This window comes from Dermacentor albipictus, chromosome 9, assembly GCF_038994185.2.
Source record: "Dermacentor albipictus isolate Rhodes 1998 colony chromosome 9, USDA_Dalb.pri_finalv2, whole genome shotgun sequence".
In the NCBI taxonomy this organism is placed as follows: Eukaryota; Metazoa; Arthropoda; class Arachnida; order Ixodida; family Ixodidae; genus Dermacentor; species Dermacentor albipictus.
This window is the reverse complement of record NC_091829.1, coordinates 36,509,725-36,528,801: the sequence shown is the minus strand read 5'-3', so window position 1 is coordinate 36,528,801 and position 19,077 is coordinate 36,509,725. Positions and strand designations below refer to the sequence as shown.

Genomic DNA, 19,077 nt, shown 5'->3' with positions numbered 1-19,077 from the left:
AAATTCAGAATAGAAAATGTGATTCTTAGAGATCACCGCACATAGGACCCACTGGCGAATCCGTTTGAGTAAATGTTGCGCCATTAAGTACTTAGTACTGGTGACATTCGGCCTACAAAGTTACGCGCCAGGAAACGTGTCGTCTGCGGCGTGCTGTAGTAGCATGTTATGTGCTTACATGGACTATGTCGAGCAACTTACGGGCTTAGTTCACCTTCTGATAAGACGTTCTTGTCTTGCTTCATCTTCTGCGGTCCGCACCAGCGGCCCGCGTACTAAATTTGCAGGAACTCTTGTCTGGATGGTCAAATGCGAAGGTCCATAGGCATCTTCTCGTTCTTCTTCTTTGGCCCCGAGACTGGGAACTAACTCTTTCGGCAACTCAACCCGATTATTGGCCAGTACCCCATAGTGGGTGGGGACCATTCACAACCAACCAACCAGCTGGCAACAAATTTCTTGCTTAATTTTCCATTTTAATAAAATAACGGTCTTATGTACTGCATATATTTCGATTCTAACTTACCTATTATACGAGTTTGTCGTCTTATTTTGGGATTTAGTTCAACCTACCCAATCATTGGCCGATCCCCCAGTTTTTCCAAGGATGCACATCTACATCTACTACTACAGCATCAGGGGGGGGGGGGAGGGGTGACAAGGGTTTTTGGCCAAGGCAGACAGATGAGAACAGGCCTTTAGAGAATACATGCCCGAAGAAAGAAGAAAAGCAAGAAGAAACAGCAGGCTCAACGTTGCGCCTTTTTTCTAAGGAACAAGAACCGTAACCGGCCCCTACATGTTGTGGTTCCATTTCCTGTTCAGTCTTAAGAACATTTAGAACAGACTATAAAAATTCTGTGTGGCGGATTTAATTGTTCCGCCGGTTGTTGAGGCGTATTTATTGATGAGGCAGACACACTTTGCACGATGCGGATCAGTGGAAGTGTGCAGTTTCACGATCCGAACATCGGCTGTCGATAACCCATCTATACAGTGTTACCACTGTTACATGCACTCTACACTACAAGTCCTTAAGCCAGTGTGAAGTACCCGCACTTACTTGACGTCTTCGCTACAACGGGAAACAAGCGATAACTGTAAAGGCACATCAAACTGGTTGAGCCTAGTACCTTTATTTAGAAGACTACACGAGAAGTAAAGTACAACGAACCAAACAACCGATTGACAAACAGACGGAACATTCGCTGGACGAGAGTCACCATGTGCGCACAATTCGTGGGCCGCGCGCAAACCTCGTGGGACGATCAGCGCTCTTGTGGTCCCAATGGAAGCCAACGTAGGGCGCCACTCTACCGCTCGACCAAGCCACCATGAATGCCCATTTTGTTCCATACGTGTATCGGCCTTAGATATCGTTTTTCCAAGTGCTGGACGAAATACATGGGCGTTCCAGTTACTTTTGTGCTTCAGTGTATAAAAGAGCACTTTGTTGAAAAGGTAGAGTGGAACAACAGTGCATTTTAGCGACGAGTTTGACAGCGCATATCTCCAAAACTGGCGTCACTTAGGAAATTCATTCCAAGGGGACACGCATTGCAAACTCACAGCCTAGAATTCGTAAATTGCCATATGTGCCGCAACGTAATTAATTAAGAGGTTAATTATTGAATTTTTCTTAATTAGTTGAATGTGTGTTTCGATTTCTCCTGGAAGTTATGAACGCCTCTCTGAATAATCCAGCCCGAAGACTAGAATGAAGCTTTCTGCAACAGGCGATCTAAAAAAAAAAATTATGTAAAGCTTGAAAACGATCCCTCCCGTATATTGCTGATGATTCCATACTAATTCCATACTCTGCATTCCTATACTAGTTCTGGCCTGTCTTACGCCTACCGATTCTTTAGAAATCGGAAACGGTAGACGGTTGTTTCTTGGGATGTAGCCAAGGCCATGGTTGATGCGATTAGTAATGCTGTATATGGGAATAGGCTGACAGGGGATTATTACGTGAAGTACGCCAAGGGACCTATGTGAAATCACGGTGGAAATATACAGCTCGTTATTGTAAATACTAAAGCGTTTTGAGAGTGCCTTCTATAAAAATGTTTAGGTTTAATAATTTGAGGGCTTGCTATACCTTTCTGGGAAAATGGAAAAAGACAGCGTTATGAAGTTTTGTTGCGTTAGTTTACGAGGTTGTCATCGCTTTCAAAAGAAAGTGACTGTATAAGTCCATACTTCCAGGACATAGTTCATTCTGCCTGGATACCACCGCCTGAGCCTTCGTCCTTGCATCTTTAAATGTTCCCCGATGACGTCAGGTATGTTGCACAACCAAAATAAATACCGTTTCTAAGGAAGAAATTCTCACAGATTCACAACAAAGCCCAGCATATTGGCACGACTCGTCATCTGTTATAGAGAGTGGCGTAGTGGGGGACTCCGGATTGATTTCGACCACCTGAGAATCCTTAGCAAATGTATTGGTGTTCTGAGGGTCATTCTTGATCATAAAATGTTGATAGTATAGTTAGAAGTCCAGGGCGTGACCTTGGCATCTTGCAATGAAGCTTAAAACGCATAAGCATTGACGTAAAGGAAGGGACGTGTAAAATATGTTTTGCGCATTTTGAAGTTTGCTTGCCTTTGTGGGATACGTTTATGGTGTGCATAATGATGCATTTCAAGAAATCCCATCCATTGCGACAAGGTTGGTCCTCGAGAGGTAAGGCCGCTTTCTATGCCTAACAATAATAAAAAGAGAACTTGGCGAGATCCCTTTGTTTGAACGACGAAGCAGGCTGCACCTTAAGCTGTTTTATTCAATCTTTCATTATCACATGCGAATCTGCTCATAAAAAGGCCCGCATTATCTTTCCTCGCGTAAAGGGTATCCACTTAAAATTAGGTCGTAACCTTTCCAGGATTGATCTCTTTGAATGCGCTTTTTTTGCCCGATAACTATTCTCGCTTGGAATTCATTACCAGCGGATGTGTGTACCGCATCAATGCTGACGTTTGCACCCCGCAATGATGCCTTAATGGTAGCCGCGGGTCACGTATGAATAAATAATAAAGTTCAAGTAATCCGGGACACGCGCCTAAATCTCGATTAGTTAGCGTTTGTTTCCATGAGCGATTCGTTACACTGATTACGCAAACTCATATGTGGTCAAAGTTTTAAGCAGTGTTTTAATATTACAGGCTAACGAAATTCCTACTGCAACTACTCGGCAGAATCAGCCTTGCCGGAAATTTTGCCGGATTCTGTCAGGTCGCACAAAGGCTGTGCGTTTTTTTACATTATCAGGGTGTATCTTGATAATAGTTCATCCATATATTAAGAATAATTAGAGAAGAACAGGACGTGTGTAACGCACTTTGCGCGCCTGGCTTTTGAAATTTTCTGGTGCACACCGCAGTAGCACAGGCTAAGTCACTTGATCTAAGCCTATAGAATTCCAGAAGTGAACATTAAGAGATTTTTAGCCAACCAGACGCTCTTCTGATTACCATCATAGCCTCGGCCTTTTCTCTCCTCTTCTTCATTCCCAAGCTGCCTTACAAAGATATCCTACCGACTAATATAAAAGTCGGGCAGCATTGCTGTAGCATTTACAGGAATGCTGGGCAGCATTTTAGATTCCTGTAACACGTGAAGGCGAGAGCATTGCTGCCCACTCGGTAGTGCATGTAGTTATACGATAGGAGGCGTCAGTCTCGTTGCAAGACAAAACGAGCCGCATTGTCAATTAAACGTGTGACGCTGTAGGTCGACCTCCTTCCTCAACGACACATGCGAGCACCTAATGCAATACTTAGAGGTTCTTTCGTTCTCTCTTGCTCTCCGTCTTTCTTTCTTTCTTTCTTTCTTTCTTTCTTTCTTTCTTTCTTTCTTTCTTTCTTTCTTTCTTTCTTTCTTTCTTTCTTTCTTTCTTTCTTTCTTTCTTTCTTCATTCATATTCAGTCATTGCATCTTTTCTTCCTTACGGTGGTATGAGCCGTTCCTGATGATGTTATTTCTTGCCTCACCGGACTGGACGTCGCTTTTTTTCGGGTATGAGCCATCGTAACGAGCCACGTAATGCTTCCGCCTTAATATATCGAACTTAAGGTGAAGCTTTAGCGTGGGGGATCGTATCTAAATACATGGGAATTCTCCAATTGTTCTTGTGAGCAACCACTGCACCGCATTTGCTGAGTCGGGTTGAATTTGGAACAAAAAAGTTAAGATGTGAGGACTTGAGAGAGCAATTGTTTTATCCAAATTTTTAAATATTTTACAAAAACTCATAAAAATTGGAAAATTTCAAGAAACAAAACTTGAAGTATACCTGGACCCTGGCCACCCTGGACGATACCGGTAAATTGTGAACGTGACATTAGCAAAATTCTTCCAAACATTGTAAAAGATTCACGCAAGTTGTAAATTCATGCATCAACTTCATCCGCTTTGTACGCTCCAGCGGATTCAGCTGCTAGAAATGCGATATTTGTATTTGATGCTGAGTTACGGATTTGTAGACTTTGTACTTCTCTTTTTTTCATGTTTACCGAATTACGGCAGTTCTCGTAAAAATGTTACGCCCGAAATCGAAATTCTGTTTGCTGCAGTCCCCGGGGTTTAACTTTCTCTATTAAATGCAACAAATCTCATTCAAATCAGTTAAGCCATTTTCTAATAAAAACGTCTTTTTTTGCGTTTTACATACATTTGAGTAACCGGCATCCTAGAAAGGCCCGAGCAAAAGCTTCCTCTTAGACAATGCATAACGCTGGTTTCATAGGAAGCCCATGAAACAGAACAGTGTCATGTATGCAAGCCCGTGGCCCCTGTGAAGCGCAAATAAAAAGGAAAAAACACGCAAGCAAAAAAACGATATTTATCGGAAGCTCCGCTGAGGCCAGTTATCTCGGCCAGACATCTCATCCGGAATACCACCGAGCTGCCTGGACAGATATCTAGAAAAATCGCCGATTCACTGCCGCTCGACCAAATAGGTGGGCGTCTTCGAGATAAGGTTGATACATAGGCGGACCCGTTTCCAAGCGCCGAAGTGACGCGACAGTCTCAGGGTGGGTTTGTTTTATTGTTTTCTTTATTCGTGCGCCGTGACATACGTCGAGGCGCGAATTTCAAATTATTGAAGGTCGATACGCCACGTAGTGGAGAGAAATCCAAGCGAAATGTTGTATCCCATTCCTGGGTATCGTTATCTGACGCGAGCATCGAAACAAAAAATGAAGTTGACAGACAATATCTTATTTTTTTCTTATTCCTTTGGACTAAAGCGAAAAGTGTTTTGCGTCTAAAAGAATTTATACCTTTGTTATACTTTGCGATTCGTTTTTCTTGCGTTACCATAGCGACAAGCCAATGACTCGCTGGACACGTGTCCGTCACACCACCGAAACAAGCACGGCCGGCTGCGCATTTGGCGTGCTCTTTCTTTTTTTTTCGTAGCTCACGCAAGCTTTGTCCTCACGACCTGCTTGTGGGTCCCTGTTGCTCTTCGGCGTGGCACTCCTGCGGTATTTGACAGTGGCAAGGTGAGCAATCTCGCTTGGCAGAGTACGCTTCATTTCAAGTAATCGAGGCTTAGGACGCAGTTAGCTTGACGTGTGCTGAATCTTACCGAGACAAGTTTATTGTCTCGCTGACAAGGTTGTGAATCTTACTGGGACAAAGCCGCTGGGCTATTTGGGAGTGTGCGCGCTTGTTGATTTTGTTTCTTCATGAATGAGGTCTTTGTGCCCTGCATTTAAACCATAATTTGCTTTATTGCGATAGCTATTATATTGCCACTCTAAGCGAATTTCAGTCGTTGCTGTCGTCGCCTTGATGTCCAATGTAAAGCCCAAGTGTAATAACATTGCGGCCGCGCGCCGTGTGCTGTGGGTGCGAGCGATAGCGTTCGAGGATGAGCCAAGCATGGTGGCTCGATCCGGCGCGCGCGAGGGAAGATGATGGGGAGGATGCTCGCCGTCTTCCGTCGCGCGGCAAAGCGCCCTGAAGTGGGGCGTTCTACTTCGGCGGTGGCTTCGTAAGGCTCGGCTGAGGGCGGCCGCAAGGGCCCCATATTGAAAGCGATCTGCGCTGGGTGCAGAGTCTAGGCGCGCCAAGGGCAGATAGCTTTGCGTGCCCTGTGTCCTTGCCGCTTAGTTCGCGTTGAAGCGAGAGGCGGCATGCGGGTCAGTTCACTCGCTGCTGCTGCGGCTGTTTCTCGCGCCAGCGTCTTGACAGCGAGTGTCCGCGGTCATCGAGTGAGGTGTGATCCTGTTTGCCGGCGCGCGCGCGATTCCAAGCGAATGTTTGCAAGTTTGTAGAGCCGATGAAGCCAAGATTCACTTCCTCAGCCATCTTTCCTCGCAACACTACCCGTCGTGGTTGCTCAGTGGCTATGGTGTTAGGCTGCTGAGCACAAGGTCGCGGGATTGAATCCCGGCCATGGCGGCCGCATTTCGATGGGGGCGAAATGCGAAAACACCCGTGCACTTCGATTTTGGTGCACGTTAAAGAACCCCAGGTGGTCGAAATTCTCGTAGTCCTCCACTACGGCGTGCCTCATAATCAGAAAGTGGTTTTGGCACGTAAAAACCCCATAATTTAATTTTTTGTCTAATAATTTGATATCACAATGAATGCTTCGCCTTGGGGGTGAAAGTGACTTTTCTTTTTTCTTTGTAAGGAAAAGCGCTTGAGCTAATTCACTGTACCTGTCTATTCCCACATCCCAAGTTAGTGGTACCGTTCTTCACGAAATGAAATTAATTTCAAGTTGGCTTGCGAAGTTAGAAGTATGACGGTCTACGAAAGCGTCTGCGTGTAGAAGCATACTGAACAAGAAAAAACGTTTTTTGAACGAACAGCTTTGCCAACACGAATGTTGTAGGGATCTTGCGAAGTTCAGTGAAGGTGCTTTAATCTCGTTGCGGCGGCTATTCGAAAAACGACGAAGCAGTTTTGAGTTCTGAATTGTTTATTGCACAACATTTTATTTAACGGGGTGCGCACAATCTGTGTGGTTGCATCGCCGAAGGCTAGTATGCGGACGAATTTTCAAAGCAAATTTGAAAAACTCAGTTCAAGAGAAAGAAAAAAAAAAGCATTGAAGATGTCAGAGTGAGGACCTTCCTCTCGTAAAAATAGAATTTCAAGATACCACATCGGACAATAAGCACAAGTCTACGAGGACAAAAGGAGTTACACAGTAATTGACAAAAATGAAAACACGCCGACCCATCAGTTACCATCAATGCGCGGGGGTGCAAGCCGAATACGGAACGGCATCCTCCTTTCCTTTAGTTTCGCACCTCGCCACGGCGTGACGCAACACGGTATCAACGCGGCCGCGCTTCCTTTCCTAAGGATGGATTCAACGGGATACAGATAAGGCCTCTGTCGTTCATTCTGCCGGCTATTACGAGGTCGCGCACATGCTAAAAAAATAACACATGGTAAAAGTTTGTTTCCATCCCTCTCTTTCGCAGTTTCTTTATCAATATGGCAAACTGAGCGAGTTGGTAGGCTAACATAGTCCAAATCGGCCGCTTTGTTATCATTCTTTCGTGCTGTTTGATTTCGACAATTTCCGTGCATTTGGACGTTGCCTCCACCGCAATAGGAAGCGCTGTAACCTACACTGATATTGCGGCTTGCTTTCACCTTGGCTGCCATTTTTCCATGTGTCGGTGCATGTGGTTACGTGCAAGAGTGCCCACCCGTTTTCGTGAATGGCATAAGCGTCTGCGCTGGGGCCGCAACTCGCGTCGCTTTTTCGAGAGGACCACGGAGTGACAAAGGGTGCTGGCTGCTCATTTACGTAGGATATTCCGGTGGCTCATGGTTCGAACAAAGCAGGGATGGACAGCCGGGTCAAGATGCGTTTTCCAGCAGACGAGTGAGACCACTTCATGCAACGGTATTGAATTAATTACGCACAATCACCATTTCGCGTAGCACCTATGTAAAGTGTCTTCCGCTCATCTCTGTGCAAAAACCTTCGTTCTTACTGCTCGAGACGTAGGCATACCAATCGTTGGACAAGTGCAATGATGCACGCCACTGAATTTAATGTCGTTGCGTTGAAAACGTAACCTGTTCATTCCACATTTCTAAACCCAAATCAAATCTTGATAAAAGCACGTTCCCTGACAGTTGCGGGCCACTATACGTTTGCCGGCATTTCGCCAATGGTTTTGCTGGTTCTTGCCATGGGACCACCGACTGAAAACGTCAAATCAGGGACACTCCAAAAACGAAAAATTATGCAGATTCAAGGCACATGTTGGAACGTACTTGAAGCGAAGCTTTATGTTTAAATTATATACAACTAATGGCAATGCGTAAAATCCTTTAATTTCATCCTATGCAACGAGTATATTGATGCAATATCTAAGCAGAATCTTTAGCTCGCACAATTTTTGTAAGTGAGCACTACACCGTTCAGTTACTATTTCTAAATGTAAACACCAAATGACGCGGATACACTGTGTTAGACGTCTTCGTAGCAATGTCACAAGGACGAAGGCAATGCTTAATTCTTGACGAGGGGAGAATGCTGATGACAGGTGTGTGCACATAAATGTAGGAGACATTTGCAATAACGCATATTTGGGACATATTTGAGGCAGTTGTCTCGAAAGAAAGCGTGGTTCAACAGCTGTGTGCAAATGGTCACAGGCCACGCACTCTGTTGTTGCGACTACGTGCCTACGTCCGTGAGTATTTTCGAAGAGCGATCTTATCGGTATGGGAAATAACATATTCGACGTTCGCCAAGGCATTAGGTTAAAATTTGGAACAATCAAGTTTACTTTGGCCATGTTTTGTAGCCAGCGAGACCAGTGTATCGCATAAATATTTTTTTTCTGCCCATGCCTGTCTTTTTTGTGGACCAACCTTGAAGCTTTTCTTTGTGTGCAATGTGGAGCTTCTGTCTTACGTTCACGTTTGTTTGTAGCTTTGTAACTGTTTTCCTTTCTCTTGTGACTTCATTCCTTAGACGTTATTTGTGGATCCCAGGAATTGATTACATTTCTTAACCTGTAATATACTACTACTACTACTACTACTACTAAATAATAATAATAATAATAATAATAATAATAATAATAATAATAATAATAATAATAATAATAATAATAATAATAATAATAATAATAATAATTACCAGCAGCAGCAGTGACACGGTGAGCACTACAACAAGATTACGACACAATGACGTTGACATGATGAAGTGATGATGACTATGCCGTCGGTGGCATGACTGCTTCATTGCTGTGGCAGGAAGAAGTTGCATCGCGCTGTAGAATGCTTATGGATGCAGCTATTACCTTTCTTTGCCTCGTTCGCACGTTTTCTTGGAGTGTCGGTGGTCAATGGTCTATACTCGGTGGTCTATACTCGGTGGTCTATACTCGGTGGTGGAAGCTCGGTGGCCGATGCTCAGTGGTTGGACTGATGGAGAAAGTCTGGTTGATTCGCTTGTTCTTTCGCTCGTTAGTTCACTCGTTCAGTCATTCGTTCATCAAATCTCTCTTCCCGCCATTCGTTCATTGGTTCGTTCAGGGTATTCGTTTACATTGATGATCATCGAAGGTTTTTGAAGTTTTTTCCTGCCACAACACTTTAGTTATGCCACCGACATCACAGCGACCATGACATTCTCGTCACATCGCCGTCGTTTTGTAATTCCGTGGTTGTCAAGCTCGGCGTGTTGGTTTCGTCATGTGCGTGTCATCGTCGCCATCCCATCGTCGTCACTCTTGTGCTCTCTTTGTCCCACTGCTGTGGTGTTTTTGTCATCGCCGTCATGTTAATGTCCCAGTTAACCTTTGTCACAGTCGTTAACACCGTTGCGGCCATGTGGTCATATTGCCACAGTCGTCTTCGTGATATCACCACAGTGTTAAAGGCTACCGCTCTCGTCATGGCGCTCTCGTCATTCTTGTCGTGCTTCAAAGCCGTTCACGAGCATCGCTTTGTGTGGTGGTGGTCGCTGTGCCTTTGTCTTTTCATTTTGTGTTTCTCTTCTTCTTTCCACCTCACACGTAATAACACATGCATACGCACACACATAACACATATTCACCTTAGGCAAATAGGTTGAATCAGTAAGCTCAGTGCACGATCAAACGCAGTTAAACGATGCTTTTGCCAAAATTATTTTGTGGTGTGAGCAGTGGCAAATGCCCATCAATTACAAAAATCTGTTTTCATGAGAATCACTCGCAATATGGAACGCCTGGTCTTTGGTTATTCTACTCCTGATCTTGTTCTTTATGAGGTTGAGCAATATAAATATTTAGGATTGCTGATCACTAACACTCTCTTGGAATACACACGTAGATAATGTTGTAGCCAGTGCCTTAAGGAAGTTCTTTTTAAGACGTACACTGAAGTCAGCTGCCCATCAAGTGTGTATTCTTGCCTACATATCAATTATGCTTCCTATGTTAGAGTATGCCGTGGTAATATGGGACCCCTTCACCGAACCCAACGTTGAGAAATTAGAAAGAGTACAGAAAAGGCTCTAAGATTCATTTACAACTCATATGGTCGCAGCTCTATTAGCTAAATAACAGAAAAGGGTAATTTCTAACCAATTACTACTAGAAACGGTGTTTGTAGACTTGTGTTTTTATCAATTGGTAAATGGTCACTACAAAATTAACATATCACATATATTGACTTCATCTGCAGGTCACGCAACTAGGAACCGACACTCGCAAACAATTACGCTTTTAAGGCAAAGAGTCAGTTTCTTTAAATATCTTTTTCCTTATTCGTACAATAAATGATTGTAATAACCTCTCTAACGAAGCTGTAACAAAAAATTATTGTATTCTTTTAAGAGAATTTACTTGGAAGTGTTCTGTATCCTCTTAATACTGACTACTAGTTGTCTTTTCTTTATGGCCTAAATGCACCTATCCAATGAAAATGTACCACTCCGCTACTGTCTAACTTAGACCGCAGTATTTATAAATAAATAATAAATCTAGGGACAGGGTCCATCGCTTTCCTTTAGGGTGCGAAATAGGTAGGCCACCAGACCTTACAACACTGTATGCTGACCGGAAATGTAGTGCCAGTGCGCACCTCTGCTCTTCGTAATAAAAAGATAAGTAAATTCCCATGTGAAATTTTAACATATAATAACGGGGCAATAGTGCTAAGTACGCAGAAGTCTTAATGAATTAGAAATTTGAGAGAATTGATTCTTTAGTGATTTGATTTTCTTTGAAATAGCCATTCGACATGTTTTAAGGGGTGTGCCACTGTGACACCAGAGGTACATAATCCTAAACGCATCAAAACGTATCATACTTCTGTGTATGCACCTGTAATCGCCATGTTTGCATCTAGAAGCATCATAAATCGTCTTTGTCCTGGTGACATCGCTGCGTAGATCTCTGACACTGTGTATCCGCCTAATTTGGTGTTTGAATTTCGGCGTAGCTTTTGAACGGTCTAGTCTACAATCGCAAAATAAGAAAGAAAATCAGTGAGAATTAGGTTGACCATTGCGGCGAATAAACTTAAACGTCATTGGGATTACACACTCCACATGCTGAAAGTTAACACAATTGTACTCTGTGTCGTTAATTGTATAGCATCTGATTGCTAGCTTCACCCAATCTTCGCTTTACTTACATTATAACGTGTGCTTAGGATCTGCATAATTTTGTTTTCATATGGCACGCATCAGCCATTTAGAAGTGCTAATATGGGCCAACTGAGATATTGCAAGTTTAGCAGCGTTGTGTTACAGGAAGCAATGTTCCATTCCGGACGATCCATTGGCATACTGTGTACTTCATTACTTTGCATAAACCGTGTTTGTTCTTTCTAAGTTCGTTATATGCTCCACCGTTTTTAACAATGCCCAAGAGAAAAAAAAATAAACCAACCATCACCATCTGCCTATTTGTCCTCTCCAAGAAATTTCATGTAGCCCATGTCTCGCGCCAGCTCATTCCATCTTATGCCTGCCAACTTCATAATTTGATCACATCACCTAATTCCTGCCGTCCCCGACTGCCCTTCCGTTCACTTGTCATCCATCGCGTAACTGTTATAAACCAACGGTTACCTGCCCTGCTTATTACACAGCCTACCCAGCTCCATTTCCCTCCATTAATGTGAACTAGAATATTGGCTTCCCTCGTTTGCTCTCTAATTCACAGCGCTGTCTTCCTGTCATTTTACCCGTAGAAGGTTAGTTTGGTACGTATTTCTAATATCGCGACAAGCAGCCCGTCATGATTTAATAATGTGCACCGCATACGATGGAACCAATTTTAATTATGTAAGTTTTCTTCCGATCATCAGGGCCACCTTTAATTATCATTGATATATGTATTCTTTCGCGTATTCTAGAAACAGACTACCAATCTCAAAATTTTTGTCCTCTGCTAACCAATGGTACCTTAGCCTTCTGCGTATTAATCTTGAACGTTACTTCAACCAAGAGTGCTGTTGTGCCTCAGTGATCACCCTTGAACGCATTGCTGGTCTTGCAAGGTGACGCAAGAGAGAGAGAGAGAGAACGTACTAACGATGCCGTGCACAAGCGGGGCTTGTTGACCTGTCTTCTCTGCTGCTAAATTGGGACTGACGCAGTCAAGCGCAAAGCAAAGGCTAATAAAAGTGTCTATGTCTTTCTCTCTGGGAAAACAACAACAAAGAAGCGAGGATGTCATAATGAGTAGCGATTGTCGTGATTAAACTGTTTTTTGATCTTGCGTGCCTAAACTGAGATTGTGAGGCACGCGGTAGGAGGGGCCCGGGAATAATTTAACCACCTGGAGTTCATTAATGTGCTCATAAATCTAAGCACATGAAGCATTTCGCCCCCCTAAAGGTGCGGCCGTCACAGTCGGGTTTGAACACTTGACCTCGAGCTCAGCGCCGTAACGCCACATCAGCAAAGCTATCCTGGCGGGTCTACTCAGGACTTCATTTGAGTTTAGACAGTGTCCGAGTCTCCATTGATACACGCCGGAGCTGCTGTTCTTTATACTAAGACGTCCCGCTGTTTGGTGAAATTCGCCATCTTGCCTGCTCTGATCGACTCACAGGGTGCTTACACCTTCTTTGATAGGCTAAAAATGAAAACGCTGCGGCATTTGACGGTGTCCAGAATAAAACCTCGCGGCTTCGTGTAACCCACATTGTTCACCGTCCTTCTCACATAGACGTTCGATGTCTTCTTTTTTGTTTGATGCCGAGAACGAACGGAGCAATATGGACATGGACATGGACATGGACATGGTCGTGTCGTGCACCCATCTGTCTGGCAGAGACAATGATGGCCTTTCGTGCGTCATCACCAAGTCCAGCCGGGAAGTTAGCACGGTGGAAGAATGTACTAGCCAAGCCGTCAAGGTGAGCGCATTGAAGACGTGAGTTCTTGCGTCTTAATCTTACCCTTGCCTTTCGCTCTGCCAAAGTAATTGGGTAAAAGCCGATTTGACGTGTACTAAGTTCGAGTACACGAAGACTTCTTATTCTTTGCAATCAAGCGCGAACAAGATGCTATAATCATATAAATATGTAATAGCACAGCCATAATTATCCTACCTACTGTTTTCACTACAAAATTGTAGACTTGAACTGGAATGGCTCCAGTGAGGAGCGCATTACGCACAGTATGCGAAGAGGACAGATGACGTGTGCTGTTTCACAATGGAAAGTTCTTTGGAAAATGGCGTGAAAGGATCTACGGTGTTCACAGTATGCATTTGACGCTACTTTCCAATAAACGTTCAGCTATCAGAAGTGCTTAGTGTACGTTGTTTTATTGGCTACATTTATCTCTCCAGCAGCCCATCAGTGAAATCTGTCTTGTCTACGTACTACGCTTTCCTGTCGTATCATCTCTGGTAAAAAATTAGTCCTGATCTATTCACTACGGCATCCATGGTAATTACGAAGTTGCTTAAGAAAATTATACCCCATAAATTAAAGCTGCAGCATAGAGAAACACATTATGGTTTTCCAGGCTTCATCCTGATCGACGGTGACGCAGGCCTATTAGACGTAAATGCGCAACGCGTGCGGGCGATTGTCCTTTATAATAAATGAAGCCGCATATTTTCAAACGACAACAGAAGGAGTAAGAATACAAGACTTTGATGAAGTTGGGCCCAGGTTATCATTCCACAACGCGGAAGAAATTGAGCCCACCGACTCAATATTGGTAGTATTGTAAAATATGACACAACGCAAACCCAACAGGGAGATATAGAGAAAAACAGGGAAGTTAGCCAGTGTAAGTGCATGCTAGCTACCCTGTGCCGTGGAGAAGGGTAAAGAGAATAACAGGAGATCGAAGAAATAAAAATGAAGATTGAATAAGAGAGAAGACGAGGAGAACATTGCAAGTATGTTCACTCTAGTGGCGCTCGTAACTTCCAATTCATGCGGAAAGCATTCTTTTGGAACTTTACGAAGTTTGCAGTATGCTTGTCTGCCTGTTAGTTTGTTAATCCGTACCTAACCTGTTTCACGCCAACTTGGGCAACGGAGTAGTAAAAGGTATAATGTGTACAGCATCAGGCTGCTGTGCCGAGCGAACCGGGTTGGTTACTAACCTGCAGGCTAACTTGAGTCGCTGAGTTTACCGGTACGCGTCTCTCCAATGAACTTCTTACACTTTATCTAGTGTCACTGTGTTTGTGCTCCTAAATATGCGCCCTCTTCAGTGAACCTTTTTCATGACAGCTAGGGTGATTGGGGTGTTCTAACGACCTTGTGCCCTGTATCCGCCATGCATAGCTGGTGAGCCGCAGTTCCGGCGTACTGGTACCATGCTGCCCGCCCTGTGGACCTGGTGGCCAGCTCTTCTATCAGCCTGGTGTCTTGCTGCCTGCTCTATGGATCAAGTAGCCAACCATTCTTGCGAAGTGGTACCTTGCTGCCCACGCTGCGAACCTAGTTACCAACAGTTGTAACGACTTGGTATCTTGGTATCTCTCAGCCCGCCTTGCGGACTTGGTGGTCAGCTGTTCTAGTGGCGTGATCTACTGCTGATCCCAGCATAGCGCACGCGTTAAGGGATCACGTTTGTCACAAGTATGTTTTTTTTATTCAAATTTCTTTATAGAAACAGGAAGTTGGACGAGTTGGTAGATAACATTCTTCTAATTAGCGACTATGTTGACTTGGTTAGTTCTGCGCCGTTTGATTTAGGCCATTTGTTTGTATTTAAACGTTGCCTTCGCCGCGATCACACGTGGTGTAGGCATCACCGATATCGCGACTTCCTTTCACCTAAAGCCACCATTTTCCCCATTGGCTCCCTGCGGTGCACGCAAGAGTGCTTACCTGCTTTCACGAATAGCTTTAAAGGGATAGACAACCGCTCAGAACTTAAATCGAGATAACCCCGCTGATGGAATGATTCCCTATCGTAGTGGCTAAAACGAGCCATGTTTTTCTCATTAAACTTGGATTTATATTTTTAATTCATCACTGAAATTCGCGAAAAATTTTCTTTGATGCCTCACGCGGTTAAAAAATGAAGCAGCATAAGAGGTCCACCACGTGACCTTGTACTAGTGTGCGCATTTCCTTGTCCTTTTATTATTATTGAAATGCAGTATACCTTTTTATTATTATAAGCGTTTCCTGAATGACAATGTGCAGATAAGCTTTCGTTTGTAGTGAGCAGAAAAGTGGCGCTGCCTTCGCTTTCGTTTTCGATGAGTTGGCTTGGCTCGTCTATCGACAGAACAACGACGACGGGGGTCAGCCAGCCATGACGTAGGCGTGTACTTGGGGGAGAAACGCAGTACAATTATAAGAAATGTCTGTACAACAACGCGAACTTATTGCACCAGCTTTTTATTTTCGAAAGTAGTTGAAAAAATCTAAATGTAGGTGGTTAACCACAGTCTCACTCACTCCTGTTAAAGCAGGGCGATGGGCGGCTTTCACAATTTGCGAGGCAAGCTAGGCATCGCTCTCATTTCTCAGCGTTGTTGTAGGAGGGCCTCTTACTTATATTTAGAGGCTGCTCAGATAAAAAAATTCTGCTTACTAATTATCACCGCGCTTTTGGAAGTAACCGGTGCAGATGTAAGTACTACCGAGAGTGAGATTTGCGTTGCTCCATAAAAAAACGAGGTCCATAAAAATGGGTTGTCAGTCCCTTTAATGTAAACCATCCTTATACCCCACCGTATTGTACACCACAATGTAACGGAAAGGGTGGTGGCTACTCGTGTATGTAGGTCATTCCCGTGGCTCTTGATTCAGACAAACCACCATGTTGACGTATAGTGGCTTCGGCGTTCGCTGCTAAACCAGTGGGTGCGGGATGAAATCCCGACCGCCGCGGATGGTTTTCTGTGTGGAGGAAGTGCAAAAACGCCCGTTTAGTCAGGCTTGAGTTGACTGTAATGAACCCCAACTGGTCTGACGCTAAGACATGCCTAACAATAGTATTGTGGTTTTTCCACCTAAAAACCTATATAATACGATATTTTTTTCCTTGGTTAATAAAACTCGGCGACTGGTAACCGGGCCAAGTTTTGCGTCGCAGCCGATGATGGGAGCACAATCCTAGCAACTGCCTTCACGTAATGAAGCTCAATCGACTTCTTGTGCAGCAGCTACGTGCAAACTTCTTTCTGCTTCTTGCTGTAAACGCTTTCTTTTTGGTGCCTGTAAAGTAGACGCATCAATGGGTAGACAAATGCAATGCACTTTCTTGTTCACTGCAGCACGTCACAGAATTTGATGTTCACGCGTAGAAAAAGTAACCTGTTCGTTGCATATTACGAAACGCAATTTGTCAGTTGCCATAGTGTATTCAAGAAATATTGCGGGCAGGTATATCTTTGCCCATGTTCTGCCTTGTTTTTGTTGATTGCTGTCGTGGCATCATCGGTGGAAAAATGCCGAATCACTAATGCGCCCAGAACACAATTATGCCAAACATAAATTATTTGCATCTCTAGCGCACCTTTTGGAATCTATTTAAATCAGTTTCTTTTTTAAAATGCTACACAACTAGCGGCGACGTTTAACTTTATGCATGTACCGAGTAAATTCATGCAGTATTTATGCACAGGCTGCATGTCACAGAATTAAAAATTTGTAAACTACACAGCTCGGGAACTATGGCGAAATGCAATCATACCAGGTGGATACATAGTGCGAGGTGTCTGTGTATCGATGCTAGGACGACGAAGGCGATGTGTGATGCTTTTCGAGGGAAGAACGATAATGACAGGAGTATGCTGTGGGAAGGACCCATTCGTATCCAGATGTATTTTGGACCTGTAACCTTGAGAAAGCGTGGTTTCGCAGCATTGCGTAGGCTGTGCCAGAAGGCCATGTATCCTCTGCCGTATCAGATACGTCCTTAGGCCTCTGAATATCTAAAAAGCGATCTTATCATTATGGGAAAGTAGAATCTTCGGAAGTGGTCAAAGCACTAAGTTAAAATTTTGAACAGTGAAGTGTACGTTGCCCATGCTGCTTTACTAGTGAGACCACTGTATCGTATAACATTTGTTTCTGCCCGTGCCTCTTCTTTTTGCGAACGACCATTGTTCGTCTCTGTTCACGTCTGTTTGTAGCTTCCGGACACTGTTTTCACTTCTTTGTCGCTTCATACTGGGTTAGTTTCTTACATTCTGTTAACAACCTATAATGATATAACAGTAGTAATATTTATAGAATATTATTACTAATAATAATAGGCGACAGCGGCATTCTGAGCATGACAGCAAGATTACGACACGACGACATTGACATGACGGGAAAATGACTACGTCCTCGGTGGCGTGACTACACTGCGGTGGAAGGAATAGATGGCCATTATAAGCCGGAACAGTGCATGCATCGTCATTGACTACCGTGCTTAACAGCGGCGGTAGCGAAAGCAGCAGTGTGTACTGTAGAATGTTTCACTTTTAAGCGAGTAGCTTTCTTTTGCCTTTTCGACCGTTTTCGTCGTTGTTCGGTGGTCGATGGTCGATGTTCGGACTCGGCAAGGAGAACGTTCGTTCGTTCCTTCGCTTGTTCAATCATTCGCTAGTCGATGGTTCGTTCTTTCGTGTGTTCGTTCGTTGTTGGCTTGTTAAGTCTTTCGCTTGTTTGCTCCTTCAGTCTTTCGTTAAGTTGTTCGTTCGGCCAATTTACACGCTGATAATCATCGCCGATGATTTCCGCACAATTTCTTCCTGCCGCAGCGGTTCAGCAGTTCTGCGACCGACGTCACACTCACAATCACACCGTCGTCATGTCGCCGTGGTCTTGTAATCTTGTGGCTGTCACGCTCAGCATGTCGGTGTCATCGTCATCTTCCTGTCATTGTCGCCATGCCATCGTCATCATTTTCATATCTCATTGTAGTCGTTATTGTGCTGTCTTCTTTAAGCCCCTGAAGTGGTTGTCATCGCCGTCACGTTGACGTCATAGACAATTTTTGTCACTCTCGTCATGACCGCGTCGGCTGCGCGGTCGTCTTGCAGTGTTTGTCCTTGTGGCATTATCGCAGTGTTTGTTTTATCGCTGTCACCATGGCTGCCAAACGCACCTGCGTTTCAATGAGAATGCCTGCGTTTGGCAGGCATTCATGATCAACCTGCTGTTCATGATCTGAGAATGCCTGCGTTTGGCAGGCATTCTCAGATCACGAACAGCAGGTTGCCATTATCCCTCAAGAGAAAAGTCTATAATAGCTGTGTCTTACCAGTACTCACCTACGGGGCAGAAACCTGGAGGCTTACGAAAAGGGTTCTACTCAAATTGAGGACGACGCAACGAGCTATGGAAAGAAGAATGATAGGTGTAACGTTAAGGGATAAGAAAAGAGCAGATTGGGTGAGGGAACAAACGCGAGGTAATGACATCTTAGTTGAAATCAAGAAAAAGAAATGGGCATGGGCAGGACATGTAATGAGGAGGGAACATAACCGATGGTCATTAAGGGTTACGGACTGGATTCCAAGGGAAGGGAAGCGTAGCAGGGGACGGCAGAAAGTTAGGTGGGCGGATGAGATTAAAAAGTTTGCGGGGACGGCATGGCCACAATTAGTACATGACCGGGGTTGTTGGAGAAATATTGGAGAGGCCGTTGCCCTGCAGTGGGC

General features: G+C 44.2%; 1 protein-coding gene across 4 annotated transcripts in view; it reads right to left on the bottom strand.

Annotated features, from left to right (window-relative positions):
* LOC135906482 (endothelin-converting enzyme 2-like) overlaps positions 1-19,077 on the bottom strand; it is a 56,806-nt gene that overhangs the window by 12,682 nt on the left and 25,047 nt on the right. For 3 of the 4 annotated variants that reach the window (XM_065437882.2, XM_065437883.2, XM_065437885.2), the window contains exon 1: positions 202-342. The exons of the other annotated variant lie outside the window; for it this stretch is intronic. In XM_065437882.2, the coding sequence (XP_065293954.1) occupies positions 202-245 (44 nt within the window). In that variant the 5' untranslated portion in view covers positions 246-342. Of the gene's footprint in view, positions 1-201; positions 343-19,077 lie in introns of those variants that run through there. 4 annotated transcript variants of the gene reach the window in all.